Source organism: Gobius niger (genome assembly GCF_951799975.1).
Source record: "Gobius niger genome assembly, chromosome: 20".
NCBI classification, from domain to species: Eukaryota; Metazoa; Chordata; class Actinopteri; order Gobiiformes; family Gobiidae; genus Gobius; species Gobius niger.
The window spans coordinates 18,366,674-18,383,104 of NC_136871.1; the positions used below are offsets into that span (position 1 = coordinate 18,366,674).

Here is a 16,431-nt window from a genome sequence, read left to right on the forward strand (position 1 = left end):
CTTGCATCCTGCGCCTAGAGCCTTTCCATTACAACTTCCCCTGCCTTCTTTTTATCGCGTGTAAATTACAAGGGAGACAGTGGGGTGTTTGGGCCCATTACTGCAGCGCTCTCTCCTGAGGAAAGACAACGAAGAAAGGTTTAGTGGATTTCTCAGTAGCACGCCTCATAAACGTAGAAATACAGTATCTAGTAAGAGCATCGGCCATATTGCGCAAGTATTTCAGGAGTTAATGCTTTAATCTGCGCAGAGACACAGAGAAAGATATTATTTCTAACAATGACTCATAAAACCGGTCAGTGGATGTTTTGATGATGAAGAATCAAGCTGACCCTCAAAATGGCCGAAATCCAAAACGAGAAAATTCCCTTGGCTCGTGCACACATTTTCGATTCAGCTTTGACGAGACTTCCACACACGCTCGTCGCCGAGAGTTCTTAGATCAGAATAGTCAATTAGAAAGCAGGAAAGTGTGCGGGGTTTAGTTTTCGGGATTCACTTTTTGTAGCGTCTTTCTTGCACCGAGTTCAAATGAGTTCCTGCCTTATCTTGGGTTTCACACTTCAAGCCCGTGCCTATTTAACGGAGATGAGTAAGTGCCCATTATGATTTAATAAGCCACATTGAGCAGTGAGTGACATTACACTGTACATTAATCTGGGGGTGCATGTTAAATCGTCCGTTCCTCTTTGCAGTTGGTGAAGTGTGTCTTTGCATTGCGCCCCTCTGTCCTCTCCCAGTCTCCCCTTCCCGAGCAGGGGGGGTGGCCTCTGAAAGCTTACGTCTTGATCTGAATCCAAACCCGATGAATCATTTATCGGGCCGAGGCCTGAAATACCCTTTTCGCCTTGTGGTGGATCTCAAAAACCTCTTAAACACAGTGCAGTAAATATCCACAATGCACCTGCACCGAGCACCTGGTATCTCCCAGAATGCCACGGCGTTATCAGCCCGAACCAGGCTCCAGAGCTGTGTGTCCGTCTGGCTCTCTCGCCTTCGCTCTCGTTTCATTATTTGGCTGGTCAGTCCATAAACAGTCCTCATTATGGATGGTACTGTATTTTAACACCTTGTTTGCATTTGCAGTTTATTTGGCCAGTCAGTGCTGCCAAGTCACGACAGTCAGCCCTCTGAAAATGCAAGTGGTAAATAAAATGTATTATGAAGGTTTGTGTTTAATAATACTCAAGATAGTATGAGATTTTTAGCTATGTAGTTGTCCTTTGTTATAGTTCACAATAGTTATTAAAAGCGTCAAATGAAAAGGCTGCTGGTGGCAGTTTTCTCTCTCTCTCACCTTTGCCCCTGAAGTGTTTTAGTAAAGGTTTAGTGCTTATTTAAAGCTGGTTTATTCTTTGTTTATTCCTGATTTTGTCTTTTTGAAGAGGCTGAGCACTTGCATTATTTTTATAAAATGTAGGCAGGTGGTTAATGATTGCTGTCAGTATTATCTGTATACTAGTGTGCGCATTGGTATAATGGTTTTCCCACTTTCACTTCCATTTGCTTATTCTATTAAATATGTTGATATGTAATATTAAACAGGCTCACAAAAAGGTTTTTCATTTGATATGCAAAATCATCCAAAGTTCTTTTTATTCATCTCTAAATATTGCTTTATTTCATCCCATTGCGGTGCTTATTTCTTAATGTAAAACATGAAGCTGAAATTCTTTCATCCTCAACAGTTTCTTGGATTGTGTCTCTTGGCATTTCATATTGTTTTTCAAGTTGAGCTACAGCTTGAAGGCCCAATACCTGATTTTTCTATTAGGAACAATGAGAAAGGAAGCCACTGAATTAAAATGTTTGTTGTGGAGCTTCCCAATTCTTCAAGGGACAAGTTTATAGGCACATTTCCAGGGTCAGTTTCACAGAAATGCTATAAAACTAGCCTGCAAGCTCATGAAATTGATAGAAATGTTTTATAATTAGATGCACGATGTTAACCCACAAATGTTTGCAATTTACTGAAGTAGGACAAAACAAAATGTGTTCCACTACTAGAGAAAAAAAAATCAGGTGTAATTTCTTTAATCCAGCTAAATATCAATAAATAAAAAGGTTGTACATTCAGTCTCACCGTGGCAATTCAGACAAGTGCATTAATCTAATGAGCCGCTCCTCTTGTAGGTGCCGGTGCATTGCAAATCATTGCAATTTACTCTGTCGGTTCCCAGCAAATCAAGTGTGATTCTGATGTATGCACCTCATAACTTACAGCGCCCCTTTTGTTTTCAACAGGAATGTTTGAAGAGCTCATTGAGGCTTTGGTGGATTATTATTATTGGGAAACTGTTAAAACATGTAAAATAGGCTTTACCTCCAGGTAGTGACGGAGCTCAAGATCTGGTGATATCTGGTGATATCTGGTGATAGGCGCTTCTACAAATCTACAAATCGCTACAGGAACAAGTAATAAACGTTATCTTAAAGGGAAATATGTAAGTCATATGGAATTCTATTTAACTCCTTGGCTTGCACCATTCTCATTGAACTTCAAAATGTTTTTTCTTTTACCTCGTATCATTCTCTGCTGCAGTCTCATACTGTACATCAGCAATACTCCCTAAGGCTGGAGTTTGCACATTGCTATGGAGTAAAAGACTGGGAGGGTGATAGAAAGGGCAAAAGGGAGGGAGAAGGAGAGTGCAGAGGTGTGTAAGAGGAGAGGAGACACCTGAAGGGAGAGGATGGACCCGAGAGCATTAAACCCAGTGAGAGAAAGGTGAGACGCTGTGGCTCTCCTTCAGGCTGTGCTTTGATCGCTTCAGTTCAAGCTTGTGCTGCGTCCAATGATGAGGATGAAGCAGAAACATAGTGCATTCTGGGAAGGGTCAGCCAAGTCTGAATAGAATAACTTATGCAATGGCATCACAAAAACGATATTTTCAACATCTTTCCACCAATAGAATGAGCAGAAGGATGTATACCTCCAGACTCCTTTTATGCCTTTTAAAATACATGTTAGTTAAGTATACATGTAATTTGCTTCGGCTTTTATTTAAATGTTTAATAGCTTTTGGAACATTAACTTTGGCTCAGGTGTTAATTTTCAGCTCTATTTCCACCTGCAGCATCCATCAGGCAGCCCCAGAGACGCAGCGCTGCCCGAATCAGCGTCCTGTCACTTTCCATCAGAACCGCATAAAGCATTCTTGCCATCTGGAAGGTTTGCTGCGGGCGATTGGATGCCCCTCTCCAGAATATTCTGACTCAGACAGGATTCGCCTCTCTCTCGTCACAGGCTGCTGAGTCCTCTCAGTGAAACACCTTTTCCCATAATGTGCCTCATGCGGCTACCAACAAATGCGAGTTTGCATCTTTGGACCAAGCTTTAATATTCATTGTTTTATATTGTGTTTTTTAGGTAAATTGGTTCAGCAACAAGTTCAGCACGACTGAAATGAAAAGTATAATTTGCATTTTGGTTCAAACTGTCAGAATAAGGAGGGGAATCTTATTTGTGTAGTGCTTTACAAAACTATCAATAGGTTGTCTTGACACAGGTCACCTGAAGCGCTTCATTGTATGAGCTGAACAATCTACATTAACCACTTACTGAACTGAGCACATTTTCTCCAGTTTTTGGCTTTGCCGAAATCTGAAGGTTTCTTGAAAAGGGTGTCAAAGTAGCGACATAAACGGGACGAAAACAAGGATGAAAGTGCAACAAAAGAGCAACAAAAACGTGACACAAAAGCAACCAAAGAATAACAGAAAAGTGAAAAAATGTGATGAAAAGCAATGAAAACAAAGTTGCGACAATATGGCAACAACGCAAGGAAAAAGATCCATTCAGATCAGTTTTGTGTTGTTTAGCTTCCAAATGAGGCATTACACTGGCCTATAGGCTGTAAAGTTTTAGATTTGGGTAAAGCCGAACCGGAGAAAATGCACTTGGTTAAGGCGGGGGTTAAGAGATGCTCAGTGAATTTCTCGCCAGATAGTCAATAATTAACATCAAATCTCTACAGAAAGCATACACCGTGGCACTTCCCTCCACTGGTTTCCTTGTGGCCAGGGTGTTCTTTAAAAAGAAGTAGATGGCAGGTGTGGGACACCTTTGCACCTGGGCCAATTACCTCAGCAGTGTGTAATCCTACAAAACCTCACCTCCCTTCCCACTCAATCCTGTGCCTTCTCTGCCTCACCTCCGCCCACCGCACAATAGTTTTGTTTTTTCATCTCTCGCCTTCATCCCTGTAGCCCTGTTAGGCTTCATGGCTCACCAATTACAGCCAGCAAAAGTCGCTCCCAGTGGCTCAGATACTGCACACTGGACGCACGGCCCTGTATCTTGTGGCATAGAGTGGTCTTCCACTGCCAATCACCACCTCAGGGAATTTGCTTATAGTTTATTATTCTATTCTATTATGTGTCTCGAACCCTGTACTTTTGCCTCTGAACATGTCTTTAAATAATATGAAAATGCTGCATTGCAAAAGAGATTTATCTTTTTAACGAACCAATATGGACTTCATAGTTTATTGTCTCATATTGAACAACAAATTTGGCTCATTTTCCTCCTAAAACATGTCATTCCTACAAATGTCTGAAATGGATTGACGTACCAAAAAACTTCAATGATAATGAAACCTAAATGTTTTTTTCGATTAATACACATGTTCTTAAGGTCATACTATTGCTTCCCATGTTCTGTTGACTTTGTTCTTTCTTAAACTACCTCCTCTTTTCATCATATCCCTGATGGGCTGGTGTTTGAGGGATTAACTTGGAGTGGGGGATTATTTTAACTTGCCTGTCAGTCTGCTCCGACACACAGTCACCTTCTGTGGGTGCTGTCAGTCAGAGACTCTTAGCGTTTAACATTAATAAATCCTGATCTGCACAGCCAGTGGTGAGGAGTAGGAAACTGGACCAAGCATCAAATCGCATGGACATTTTTTCTTTGATGGCAATTCTCACAATTAAAGGAACTACAGATGGAAAGAAGCACTTATGCTATAACCAGGCATAACGCACCCCTCCTGTTTCATGTTCATTTAAATTGAACATTGTACCTTTTTCAAATGAATAAATAAACTTAACCTTAAACTAGATACTGTATGTTCAGCATGCACTGCTCTGTGGTTCACTGGGATAAGCAAATTAATATTCCTGCTGTACTCCACCTGCAGGTCTCTGAATTCTAATGCTGCCGCAAAGCTTTGAACACATTGGCTATATACCTTTGTCATAAATATAACTTGTGTGTAACAGAGGCAACAGTAAAATAAAGCATGTTACAATTGGGCGTGTGGGAGACGTGCAAGAAAACCCAGAGCATGAGATCCTGTTATACAAGACTGTTGTGTCTCTGATGTGGTGTGGAGCCATGATAGGAGCGGGGAGGAGGGAGAGCCTCTATTTCTGACAGCGTGCGTGGGAGGACGTGGGCACCTAACAGTATGCTGATGCTATTTTTTCACGTCTTGTACATTTGTGATTTTGAAAACATGGATTTGTTGTAATAGAACTCAAATACGCAAATAAGGCACAACATTATGACCACGGACAGATGTTGGGAGAATAAGAAGATATATGATTATTATGGCACAATAACCTTATTATTATTATTATTATTCAGAGAGTTCAAAGCTAAGGACAAGATGACAATGAACGACATGCAGTTATACAAGCTCCAAAACCACAGTTCTTGTGGGTTGTGCATCTGGCCAAACCTAACGCCAGACTGCTGTGTGCGCTCGAATCATTTCGAACTGCACAGCAGCCTGGGGACCATGGCCGAAATTTCGCGTGGATTTGGGAACCAATCACAGAACGAGGAGGGACGGCGAAATGATGACGAGCTATTCGATATACGGAATCTTGTAGTTTATTTACGGATTTAAAAAAAAAAAAGTTTATTTACGGATCCAACATGACAGCAGCAGACACAACGCTATTTTTCGATCGAGCTTTAGGCCGTGTTCTAAATAGTTTAGCTCGAAAGTTTACAGCGGGTATGTCATATGTCATCGGATACGATGATACGATTGGCTGTGGCCTCGTGCAGACGCATGACAGACATTCGTAGCGCCCCGTAAACCACACCTCTCCTACGAGAAAATGAATTGGTGGTCCCCAGACTAAATATCACTTGTGATTTTAGTCTGGCGTTAGCCAGGCTACATCTGGCCAGCAATGAAAGACATGATTTGTGCAAAAAGCAATTCTAACTGCTGTTCAGAAAGAACAATAAAAAGTTAATTTAGTTGAAAGCAATATGTTTTAAATTATTTTGTTATGTCAATTAAATGTAGAAACAATTGTCAATCATTCACAATTAAAAAAACTCTCAGTTGTTGTAAGCACTGCGTAATTTCAATATTATTAGTTTTGGGCCTGTCCCACATTTACCGGGAGGCTGTACCTGACTCTAGCCGCACAGAATAATGTTAACATGATCAGATTAACATGGAAAACCCAATGAGAAATCAACCAAAAATAGAATCACATTTGTATCGCTCCTTTTTACATGATCAGGACTTAAAGCAGTACTAAGTAACTCATGCCCCTAGAGGCCATAAGCCCCACTGCAGGTGTCCTAGCATGTTGTGATTTTCTTACTCATTAACTGTCTGTGAGAGTAAATACTACGCTGACAGAAAAGACAAAGGGAGAGAGAGATATTGTACATCCAATTACACAATGGAGATCATTTTTTTTCCACTCAAACTTGTAAATACTGTTTAAGTGGCAATTAGCTTTGCCCATTAGCCTGTTAGCTTCTTCTTCGTGATGTATTGGTGACACCAGGGGGAGATGAAAGACCCCCCCCAATCATCCCATTAACACTTGTATTACCCCCAGAGGGACTATGAAAATGATTTATTAAAGTAAACAAGTTAGTACTGCTTTAACCAGTGCGACAGAGAATAAGTGCAGCCCATAGCTAGAGCTTTAGCCTGTGTAACACGCTGTAGCTTTCTCCAGGGTCCAGACTGAGACCAAAGTGTTGGAGGTAAATATCCACTGTTCAACGTGAAACTAACGTCATCGCGTCGCCTCTCTCTTTTCCTCATCGTGTTCATTAACTGTGTGCTGTTTACGCTTTCATCCATTGTTTTCCTTCGCTCCTACTGCATATCAGCATGGCGGGTGCTAATGTCGAGCCCTGATAGGAACCATAGTGAATCAGCTGATGACATGTACAAAATGACACACCCTATCTTGAATTCCAAAAACATGCTCCCAGCATAGCATTAGTCGGTAACATCCCACTAAAGCAAACATGTACTTTTCAAAATAAGTAGCCTAATGACTGTTTACCGGAGCCATACGCTGGGGCTCTTATTTACACTTGTGCATGAGGGAGCTGTGAGGCAAGCCCATATTTTCAAAGCACACTGTTCGCTACCAGAAAGCGTGCGTCCCTGCTTTCTCCTAAAATGGCCGAATTCCAGCCATCTATGCCCAGACCGAGATTAATTGGCCACAGCCGTTGTGCTCCCGCTGTACAACACTTTTCTGGGTCTTTTGCCAAAGAACGTCCCTGACATATGCATATGTATTTTTTTTTCTCTAATTTGTCACCCATCTGTACACACACACACACACACACACACACACACACACACACGCCTCAACTAGTGTGTCCCCGGGCTGGCTGTTGAGTCAGCGTCTCCGTGGCGTTTCCCCTTGAAGTGGGTCCTCAGAGACGCATCACAAAGGCGGCATGACACCGGACAGGGAGGGGGTGAGAGAGATAGAACAACTCTGCAACAAGCACCACTGTCAAATCAATAAGTCAAACAGTCCCCGACATGTAATCCGCACCGGCACTGTTTATAGATCTGTTACAATACCGAGAATTAGGGCATTCGATCAAGGCTGCCGGGGAGACGCATGTGTGGCCAATGTTACCTTATGCTCTATTATTTATGTTACATGTGTGTACGATTGTAGAGCAGTGCATTGCCTACACATTATAAAAGAAACATGAGTGCGTAATGGTTTTGAACTAGATGTCAAAGTCTGTGCAAAATGTATGACATATGTAGTAAGATTATTGTTATTGCATATTAATCCTATTGAGCATGTTTCAGTATATCCAAGGTCATTAAAGGTCAAAGATAAACAAAAGCTGTTTCATAATGCACTGGTGGAGTTCTGTTTTGTGACTATAGAGCTATATTTGCACACATACGGCTATATTATCTGTGGAAGTGGATCATGGGACCGAGCGACACAAATCCAGCTTCTTGCGCGCTACTCACCGATTGAACACAAGCGGGCAAATGTGGCATTACATGCATCAGGAGGAAGTGGAGCCAACCCAGTCGAGGTGTGGATTCATGCACGTTAATCAATCAGGGACCAAGCTCGATACTGGTGTGGGCACGCCTTGCCAGTCTGTTGAATGAGGAGTGAGTGGAAGGAAAGGAGCGAGAGGACAAGGACGAGCCGATCACTCATTTGGCTGCGTAAACCTGGGGCTAAATACCTCTCCTACATCATAACGTGACAAACAGATTCATCCTGAAAACAGCGGCTCTGGAAAGAGGACATAAAGCTCTTTGTGAGAAGAACACATTGGATTACAAACATGTTTTAAACAGGATTTAATCATGACGTGATAAATCTCCTCACAGTTGGGCATGAGGCTACAAGCCCATGTGGTCAGGCCGGGGAGGTGGTCCAGAGAGGCCCGCGCAGTGAGTGGGTGTGGAAACCGCCGCCTCCACACTGCACAGGGCCAGGCACAGGGGAGAGCCAGTGTATGGAAGTGTCTCCGAGTTTCCAGGAGAGGCAGGTTTGGGCGAGGTAGCACAACTACTGTCATGAAGCAAAGAATCATTTTCATTCACAAATTTGGCGGAAAATACCCCCAGAGATTTTCTGATAATTGCCCTGCAGCAGTAACCACAATCTAATAACTAAATAACACTGATGTAAAAAGACACACAGAACAAAAAGACAAAATATTAGAAAGTAAGAAGTTTAAATAATTGCTCAAATTCTAGCATCTGTAACAGTAACACTGTTTTGTTGTGTTCGTGAAGGGCACTGGACATGATCACAGACACGGGCGGCATCAGAGCGATGGATTTGACCAGAGATAGGGAGCGGCTTTGATAGTCTGAGCCACTGATGGACGGATTGCATCAGATTGGAGGGGGATAAGCTGCTTGGGGGGACGTGTCGGAGCAAAACTCTTTGGGCCACTGTCAGTTGTCTCCAACGGGAGGATCCATCACGCGTTTGAAGATGGCGTTTTAATTATTCGACAGGGAGGAGAAATGAGCCGTGGCACGATAGGCGAGTGGAGTTGTCTTCGGGGCATTGGCTGTATGTGTTGTGTACTCAAGATTACTTTGATCCTCAGAAGTGTGTGTCTGTGTGCCCCTCAATCCAATTTACTGCACTGTTTACTATTATGACTCAACACACTGGATCAGGTAGTCTTTGGTGCATTGTAAAAATGAGATTTCAGACTGTTGTGTAGGTGTGTCGTTACATAACCATAATTTATTTTTCCAAGGTAAAGGTATTAAACCAGGTATTCCACTGCGAGTTAAAGCTCTTTGTTATCTCAAGCACAGGCATGGATTTAGACATGCATTAGTAGATTGGCCACATATTTTGTCAGCTGACCTGCCATGTTGTATGCATGTAGTTACTGTCATATGCATCATGACAAAGTAATAGTGTGTGCAGGTTTTTGTTTTATATTATACTCATTGAAATAGTGACTTGTCTTGTCTTGTTGAGGCAAGGCTCTTCACTGACAGCTGCATAGGCTTTTGGCTGTAAATAACAGAATTCATCAAAACAACTGGGTGTAAAGGGTAATTATCTGTTTTTCCTTCCTACAAAAACTTTTGCACAAAATCTCTTTAAAAGCTCTTTAAAGGTAAAGTTAAGTTGATAATGGGCAAGGTTTGAATTCATATTAGGTTCTTCAGGAAGAAAACCACAAAAGTAAACCCGGTGAAATGTTTCTGCTGACAAATTCAAGCCAGCACTTCGCATAGACTTCCACCTGTACCTCCACAACTCACTGTCCTTTAGTCTTTTATGTACAAACCTCAGTTTGTTGTATTGCAGAAAATGCAGCACATTTTGAATGCAACATAATTTGACTTCATAGTTTTATGGAGAGCGGTGTTTGCAATGGTGCATGGTGTTATTAGCTGTACTAATGGTCTCAAAACCATTCAAAATGTCTTCTATTTCCACATCAGAGAATATTACACTTTCCTGCTCTCCCCTCCTGGCTCTAGAATGGTGCCGTTTTGTAAATGATTTGGTTTGGTCATTTGTTCGTCCTAGACCCCTCATTTAGATCCTGCCTGAGAATAGTCACTGGCCCTGAAAACTCTATTTAACTCCATCTAAACATGGTTCTAGTACCATTGTGTTCAGCCCTTTGTAGTTGTGCTAAATGTGGTCCACTTTGGTGAGTCGTCTTCCATCACACTGGTGTATTGTCCGGGAGAGCTCTGCACAGGCGAAAACAGAATGAAACAACCATCTAAATAATCCACCTGCTGTGAAATCCCTCAGTGCTCGCGCTGCCTTTTAGCCACTCTGTAGGTTTTAACCTCTGGGTCAAAGCCACTTGAACCTTGAGCGAATCCAGGTTGTTACTTTTCGCTGTGTTCCTCTTTGTTCAGATTCATTCCTGATCCATCTGTCTCGTGCATGTGTCTCTAAACGCGCATCTCTCTCCTGTCACTATCCACCAGCCGCCCATCCATAAGTGTCTGTCTCAATCTGCTCACCTGCATCCACTTTCACCATGTTTCAATCAAAGCATTAGTGTGGTGGTGTGTGTGTGATATGGCAAATAAAGGGGGAAAAACTATCTTATTTAATTTGTTATTTTAAAAACAAATGAATATGGCTTTTACTGGCAAGACTCACAGCTAAGCCACACAAGGCTTTTATCCCGACTATTGTTCTGGCAAATGGACGTTCACTGGAGGATAAAACAGATGAGCGGCGAAGCACTTCCCAGAAGATGGTGAAAGACTGTTGTGGAATGGACGGAGCTGCGCAGGATGAAGAGGAAGGAAGAGGAGCTGACCAGTGCAGGACACCACGCTCTGAAACATGGACAAACCCAAGAGGCGCTGCACCGTTTCAGAGGATCAGAGGAGACTGAAGGCAGCCAGCCACGTTTCCTCCGAGCGCTACGGTTTCCTCTACCGCCAAAAAACACGCTGGTCAGGTTGACAGCGAGTCAACAGTGACACCAGTAACAGTAACACCTGAACACATTTTCGTTGTACAATAAAAGAAGTGTTGTACAAATAAAGCACTTACTTACTTACTCAGTAACTGTATGGTAAATTAGATGGATTTCTCTAAATAAACCTCACCTTAAACGACTTTCACTCCAGTACAATTTAACACTAAATAGTTTCTAATTTAATCAAAGTCTGAACTCCACTCCAAACAATGAGCTGTTACTGCCATAGGATTGGCCGTAGAACTGCATTTGAAAATGCACTATGTTGATCAATGGACTGATTGGATTTGCACTGCCCTATAATATAGAATAGTTAAATGGTGGGTGTTTTATCTGTGTGTTGAGTTGCCAGGTAAACTTGGGTTTATGCAGTTCAGAAACTACAGTATTTGCACACGATATGGATGAACATGTAAAAAAAAAAAAATGTAATCTGATAATAGTTAAAAAGTTTATTGAAGATGTGTCAGTGTGCTTTTAAACTGTATATTATATAGAGGGTTTGCACTTTCACTTTCATTCTAAACAGAATCCTCTTCATTCCAAACTGAAGTTCAAAAAAAAATAAATAACAATGTCAAATAGAGACTCGATTGGCTTCTGTTGCCATGTTGTTGCTTCGCTGTGACACCTGCATACTGTACCCTCCATTTGGGGCAAAAGTATTTTTATGATTTTTATATACGGCTCTTTGGAACCTCTATATTCCGATCTATTTCTCTGTGCCCCATTTCGGGTGGCCCTATTGCTCAGGGCCTCTGTGGAGCCGCCTGTCCCGACGTCATGGCACATGGCTGCAGCGTCCCGGCTAAAAATATCTCGGTCTCGCGGAGCTCAGTCCAAGACAGGCCCGAGAGCCAGAGGGAGAGCAATCTGCCGTCTCCCTGAAGAGACACTTGAAGGAGAAGGCGCAAATCAGACAAATTTACACCGAGTCTGTGCCTTTGCCACAAAGACCTCTGTTGTACTCACTGATGGGTGGGTGGTAAAGTGATTCTAAATTGAATTATTTTTTTCCAGACAAGAGCAAGTGTCTGGCCAGGAAGCACTGTAAGCACTAAGGCTAATCGCGGGGTGAGGGCCAAAGCTGGAGAGCACAAACCCCAAACTGTAGGTCCATGTGAGGGTGAGGAACAGGTCAACTGGGCACGATATGTTCCTCTGGACCACACACACATACGGCGGAAAACATTAACATAAAAATACGCTGCAATAAAGGAAAACCTTGTAAATAAAAATGGGAATTCATAGTTGACAGGGACAAATTTGACTGAACTTCTCAAACATGTAACAGAAGAAATGGCAAAACTCAAAACATGGTTTGCTTGGAATAAACTTTCACTCAACTTCACTTAACTTAAATATTGGGGCATAAAGCAACATCTAACTTAAACATTGAGATTGATGGTGTAAAAATTGACAACGTAAAAGAAATACAATTCCTGGGTGTAAAGACTCAGTTGGAAATCACACATTAATGATGTTCAAAATAAATTGTCAAGAAGCGTTGCTGTTCTAAACAAAGCAAAACAGGTATTGGATCAACCAGCACTCCACATACTGTATTACTCATTGGTTTTTCCATATTTACTGTATTGTATTGAAACGTGGGGTAACAATTATAAAACTGCTCTCAATTCATTATCTGTTCTTCAAAACAGAGCCGTCAGAATTATCCATAAGGTAGGTTACAGGGAACATACAAATGTGTTATTCTTACTATCTAATATACTTCAATTCAATGACCTCGTAAATTTTCAAACTGCCCAAATTATGTATAAAGCGAATGCACTTTTGCTACTATTTAACCTTCAAAAAATGTTCCGTGACAGAGAAGGAGGCTACAATCTAAGAGGGAACTCAATTTGTAAACAACCCCAGATTCATAAAACCAAAAAAAGCTTTTGTGTATCGGTATGTGGAGTCAAACTATGGAATAACCTGAAGGGAGACCTTAAGGAATGTACAGACATTCATCACTTTAAAATACTTTACAAAAAGAAAGTTATGTATGAATACTTAGCCGAAGAAGGTGTTATTAATACACAGTATGTACTTAAGTAGATTTCTTTGAATGGTACACTTTGGTTCTGTGACATATAAATTGTATATAATAGGTCTAAAATTATATTTATATGTATCTGTCGCAAGCAAAAAACGTTTATCAGTTATATTAACGTTTTTTGTGAAAGGAAGCAACCACTGGAGGAGCTGGTGGTGTGGTGGTGGGTGATGGCAGGGTGGTGACCGGTCGTGTGGTGGTTGTGGCTGGTCCTGGGTGTGGTGGGGGGTGGCGTGGTGGCAGGCCGGTGACGTAGTGAGGTTGTTGTGCAGGGGGCGCTGTATCTTTCTACCACTATATTAATATGTTGCCAAATGACGGAAAACAGAAGGAAAGTTAAAGTGATTGGCACATTTGGTTGGAGAGCGCAAGTTCAAGTATCGTACCTTTGGATGGTTGAAAACTACAAGTCAATGTGCATTACTGGAATAATGTTATAAAGAAAGAAGGAAAAAACAACAACAGAAAAAAAGTAAAACTAAACTATAAACAAATCGGACTTCTCAGATTGGTCATACTGACTGAACATGGCGTCCTGTCTCTTGTTGGAGGGAGATTTGTGTTTCACTGGCTCGGCGGCTTTGGTGCGTTGCCGGTGTGTGGTTGCGTTGTCGTCCTGCTGCAGCTGGGATTGGCTGGATCATTGTGCTGACTGTTGCTATCAGGTTGTTGCGCATTGCCCTGCCACCGGCTCCAACAACATTAATGTAAATATGATATTAACAGGGGTGGGAATTTATAAGTTATACTTCCTCCCACTCCTTTTCGAGTTTATGTACAGCATTATGTATATATGTAAGTATATATGTCATGAATGCATGTTAAAATGTCGCAAAAGCTGCACATGTTAATGTAAAAAAGGTGTAAAAAAGTGTTATATATATTGTACATTGAACTCGGAATAAACAATCAATCAATCAATCAATCAAAAATAGTTGCTGGAGCGTTTATCTTGGGAGCGTCTCAAGGGTTTTGCCTCAGAAATATTTCCTTCCTTTTACTTTTGGGTTCAAGTCCTGACATTTTGCTGCATGTCTCCTCACTCGACACCTCATACTTAACTGTCATGTCTATGATCTGATGATGAAAAATAAAATCTATATTTTTTATAAATGTTATTTCAGAATCAGAATCGTTTTTTTTGCCATTGTTTGATTCTTTTTCTCGGTTCAATCATCCAACACGAAACATAAAACATATAACACATAATTTAGATACTAATTTATAGATGAATTTATAGTTATAGATCAACACTTAACATTCATTGTTTTTCATGCTGTTATAATAATGGTGGTCGTTGACGTGCAATTAAGTCAAGCTTTGGTCTGTTTCATTGAAAGCTGTTAGTATTCTGTTTTGGCCATTTGGAGCATATGGAGCAGTACATCTTGAATTCACAATCCATTAGCTTTTGCTCTATTCCTCTACGTTCTTTCTAAGAAAAAAAATATTTGATTCCACCTCTTTGTGCATTTTGATTCATAATACAACAATTATCCGATAAGCAGCTCCTTTCACAAAGCAAAAGTTAAATGTATTTTTCTTTTATTTTGCAGGTGAGAGTAATCCCAAGGAGAGCAGCCCCTTCATCAATAGCAGCGATGCCACTGCAGAGAAGACCCAGCAGTACGATGGCAAGAACATGGCCCTGTTTGAGGTACATTCACACATGCAACACGGATGTAAAGGTGTGATGAGGTGGAAGATGGTTATCAACACGGCGGGATTGAACAAGGGACTGACATTGATTGATGGAACAAATTGTAATGTAACTCTGCTGTCTTAAGCTACGGTTCAATTTCTTTATTTGCCATTATACAAAAACGAAATTTATCCTCTGCCTTTGGCCCATCATTCGACACCGCTGGGACGACCCATAAGGGGCAGTGGGCGACCCGCAGTGCAGTGCACGGGGACCCATCTCCATATGTGGAGCCAGGGTGATGGTCAGAATCACCTGGCTGGAGAAGTCACCTATTCTACATGTTTTTAGTGGTAGGGGGAACTGGAGTACCCGGAGGAAACCTACGCAGACACGGAGAGAACATGCAAACTCCACACAGAGAGGCCCTGCAGTTTACCATACCAGAGAGATTATCTCATTTCTTTATGAACATTCCCTTGTATATAACTGTTGGGATACATCATCATCAATCAAGTGTCATACTATGTGGATGCACATTTGACTATTTTTGTGACCTGTTCACTAATAATATCAAGATAATAGAATAATATTTTTTTTTAGATAATATAATTCGGACCATAATGGAATAGTGTCAGCGTTTTTTTTTTTCCCTGAGAGCTATTTAACGGAAAACCCAACACCAGTTGACTATAGTTACATGAACCTAGTGTAGTAGTGGTCTGAGGGTTCTGAAAATTAATTATTGATTATTTGAACTTGTTTTGCACTGTGTGGACTATGTCTCCGAGCTGGCCTGGTGTCGCCTAGGGGTCCCCCAGAACAGCTGGAGGAGGTGTGCGTCTGGGCATCCCTGCTCAGACTGCTGCCCCCACGACCAGGCCCCGGATGAAGCGGAAGAAAATGGATGGATGGATGGATGGATGGAGGTTTTGCACTGCAGATGTCTTTTAAAGCCTTCTAAATGTTGGTGTTTGTGATTTTTTTGATGCAGGAGGAGATGGACACCAGCCCCATGGTGTCGTCTCTCCTCAGCAGCCTGGCCAACTACTCCAACCTACCCCAAGGAAGCAAAGAGCATGAGGAGGCTGAGAACAACGAGGCAACAGAGACACGCAAGAAGCCCGTCAAGGTACAGCCATTATTTCTTTAATACACTATGGACGCAATCATTTGTGTAATGAAAATGCTTACACTGTAACCAAATCATGACAAAGCCAGAAGTAATTGATTGGTAAGCTGGGATTTAATCAAAGGTTAATGTAAGCTTGTAAATGTTAAACAACAAATAGAAATACTTCAACGAATTCCTGCACCGAGTATTTTTCTCAATAATACAGTAGTTTTGCTCAAAAGGTCAGACATTGTACCTTATTGCTTCCAAACAGCGGTATAATGACTTTAACAAGAGCCTTCTTTTTGAGTGATGCTTTCGAAATAAAACCTGTCACAGAAGCAAGGTTTCAAGTGCTGCGTGTCTTCTTGAGAAAGATTGTTGCCAAGGGAAAGTCATTATCTATTACCTTA

General features: G+C 41.5%; 1 protein-coding gene across 4 annotated transcripts in view; it reads left to right on the plus strand.

Annotated features, from left to right (window-relative positions):
• Positions 1-16,431, plus strand: part of slc12a5a (solute carrier family 12 member 5a) — a 147,521-nt gene that overhangs the window by 84,273 nt on the left and 46,817 nt on the right. For all 4 annotated transcript variants that reach the window (XM_079578327.1, XM_079578328.1, XM_079578329.1 and 1 more), the window contains exons 2-3: positions 14,819-14,919; positions 15,899-16,036. In XM_079578327.1, coding sequence (XP_079434453.1) covers positions 14,819-14,919; positions 15,899-16,036 — 239 coding nt within the window. The remainder of the gene's footprint in view (positions 1-14,818; positions 14,920-15,898; positions 16,037-16,431) is intronic.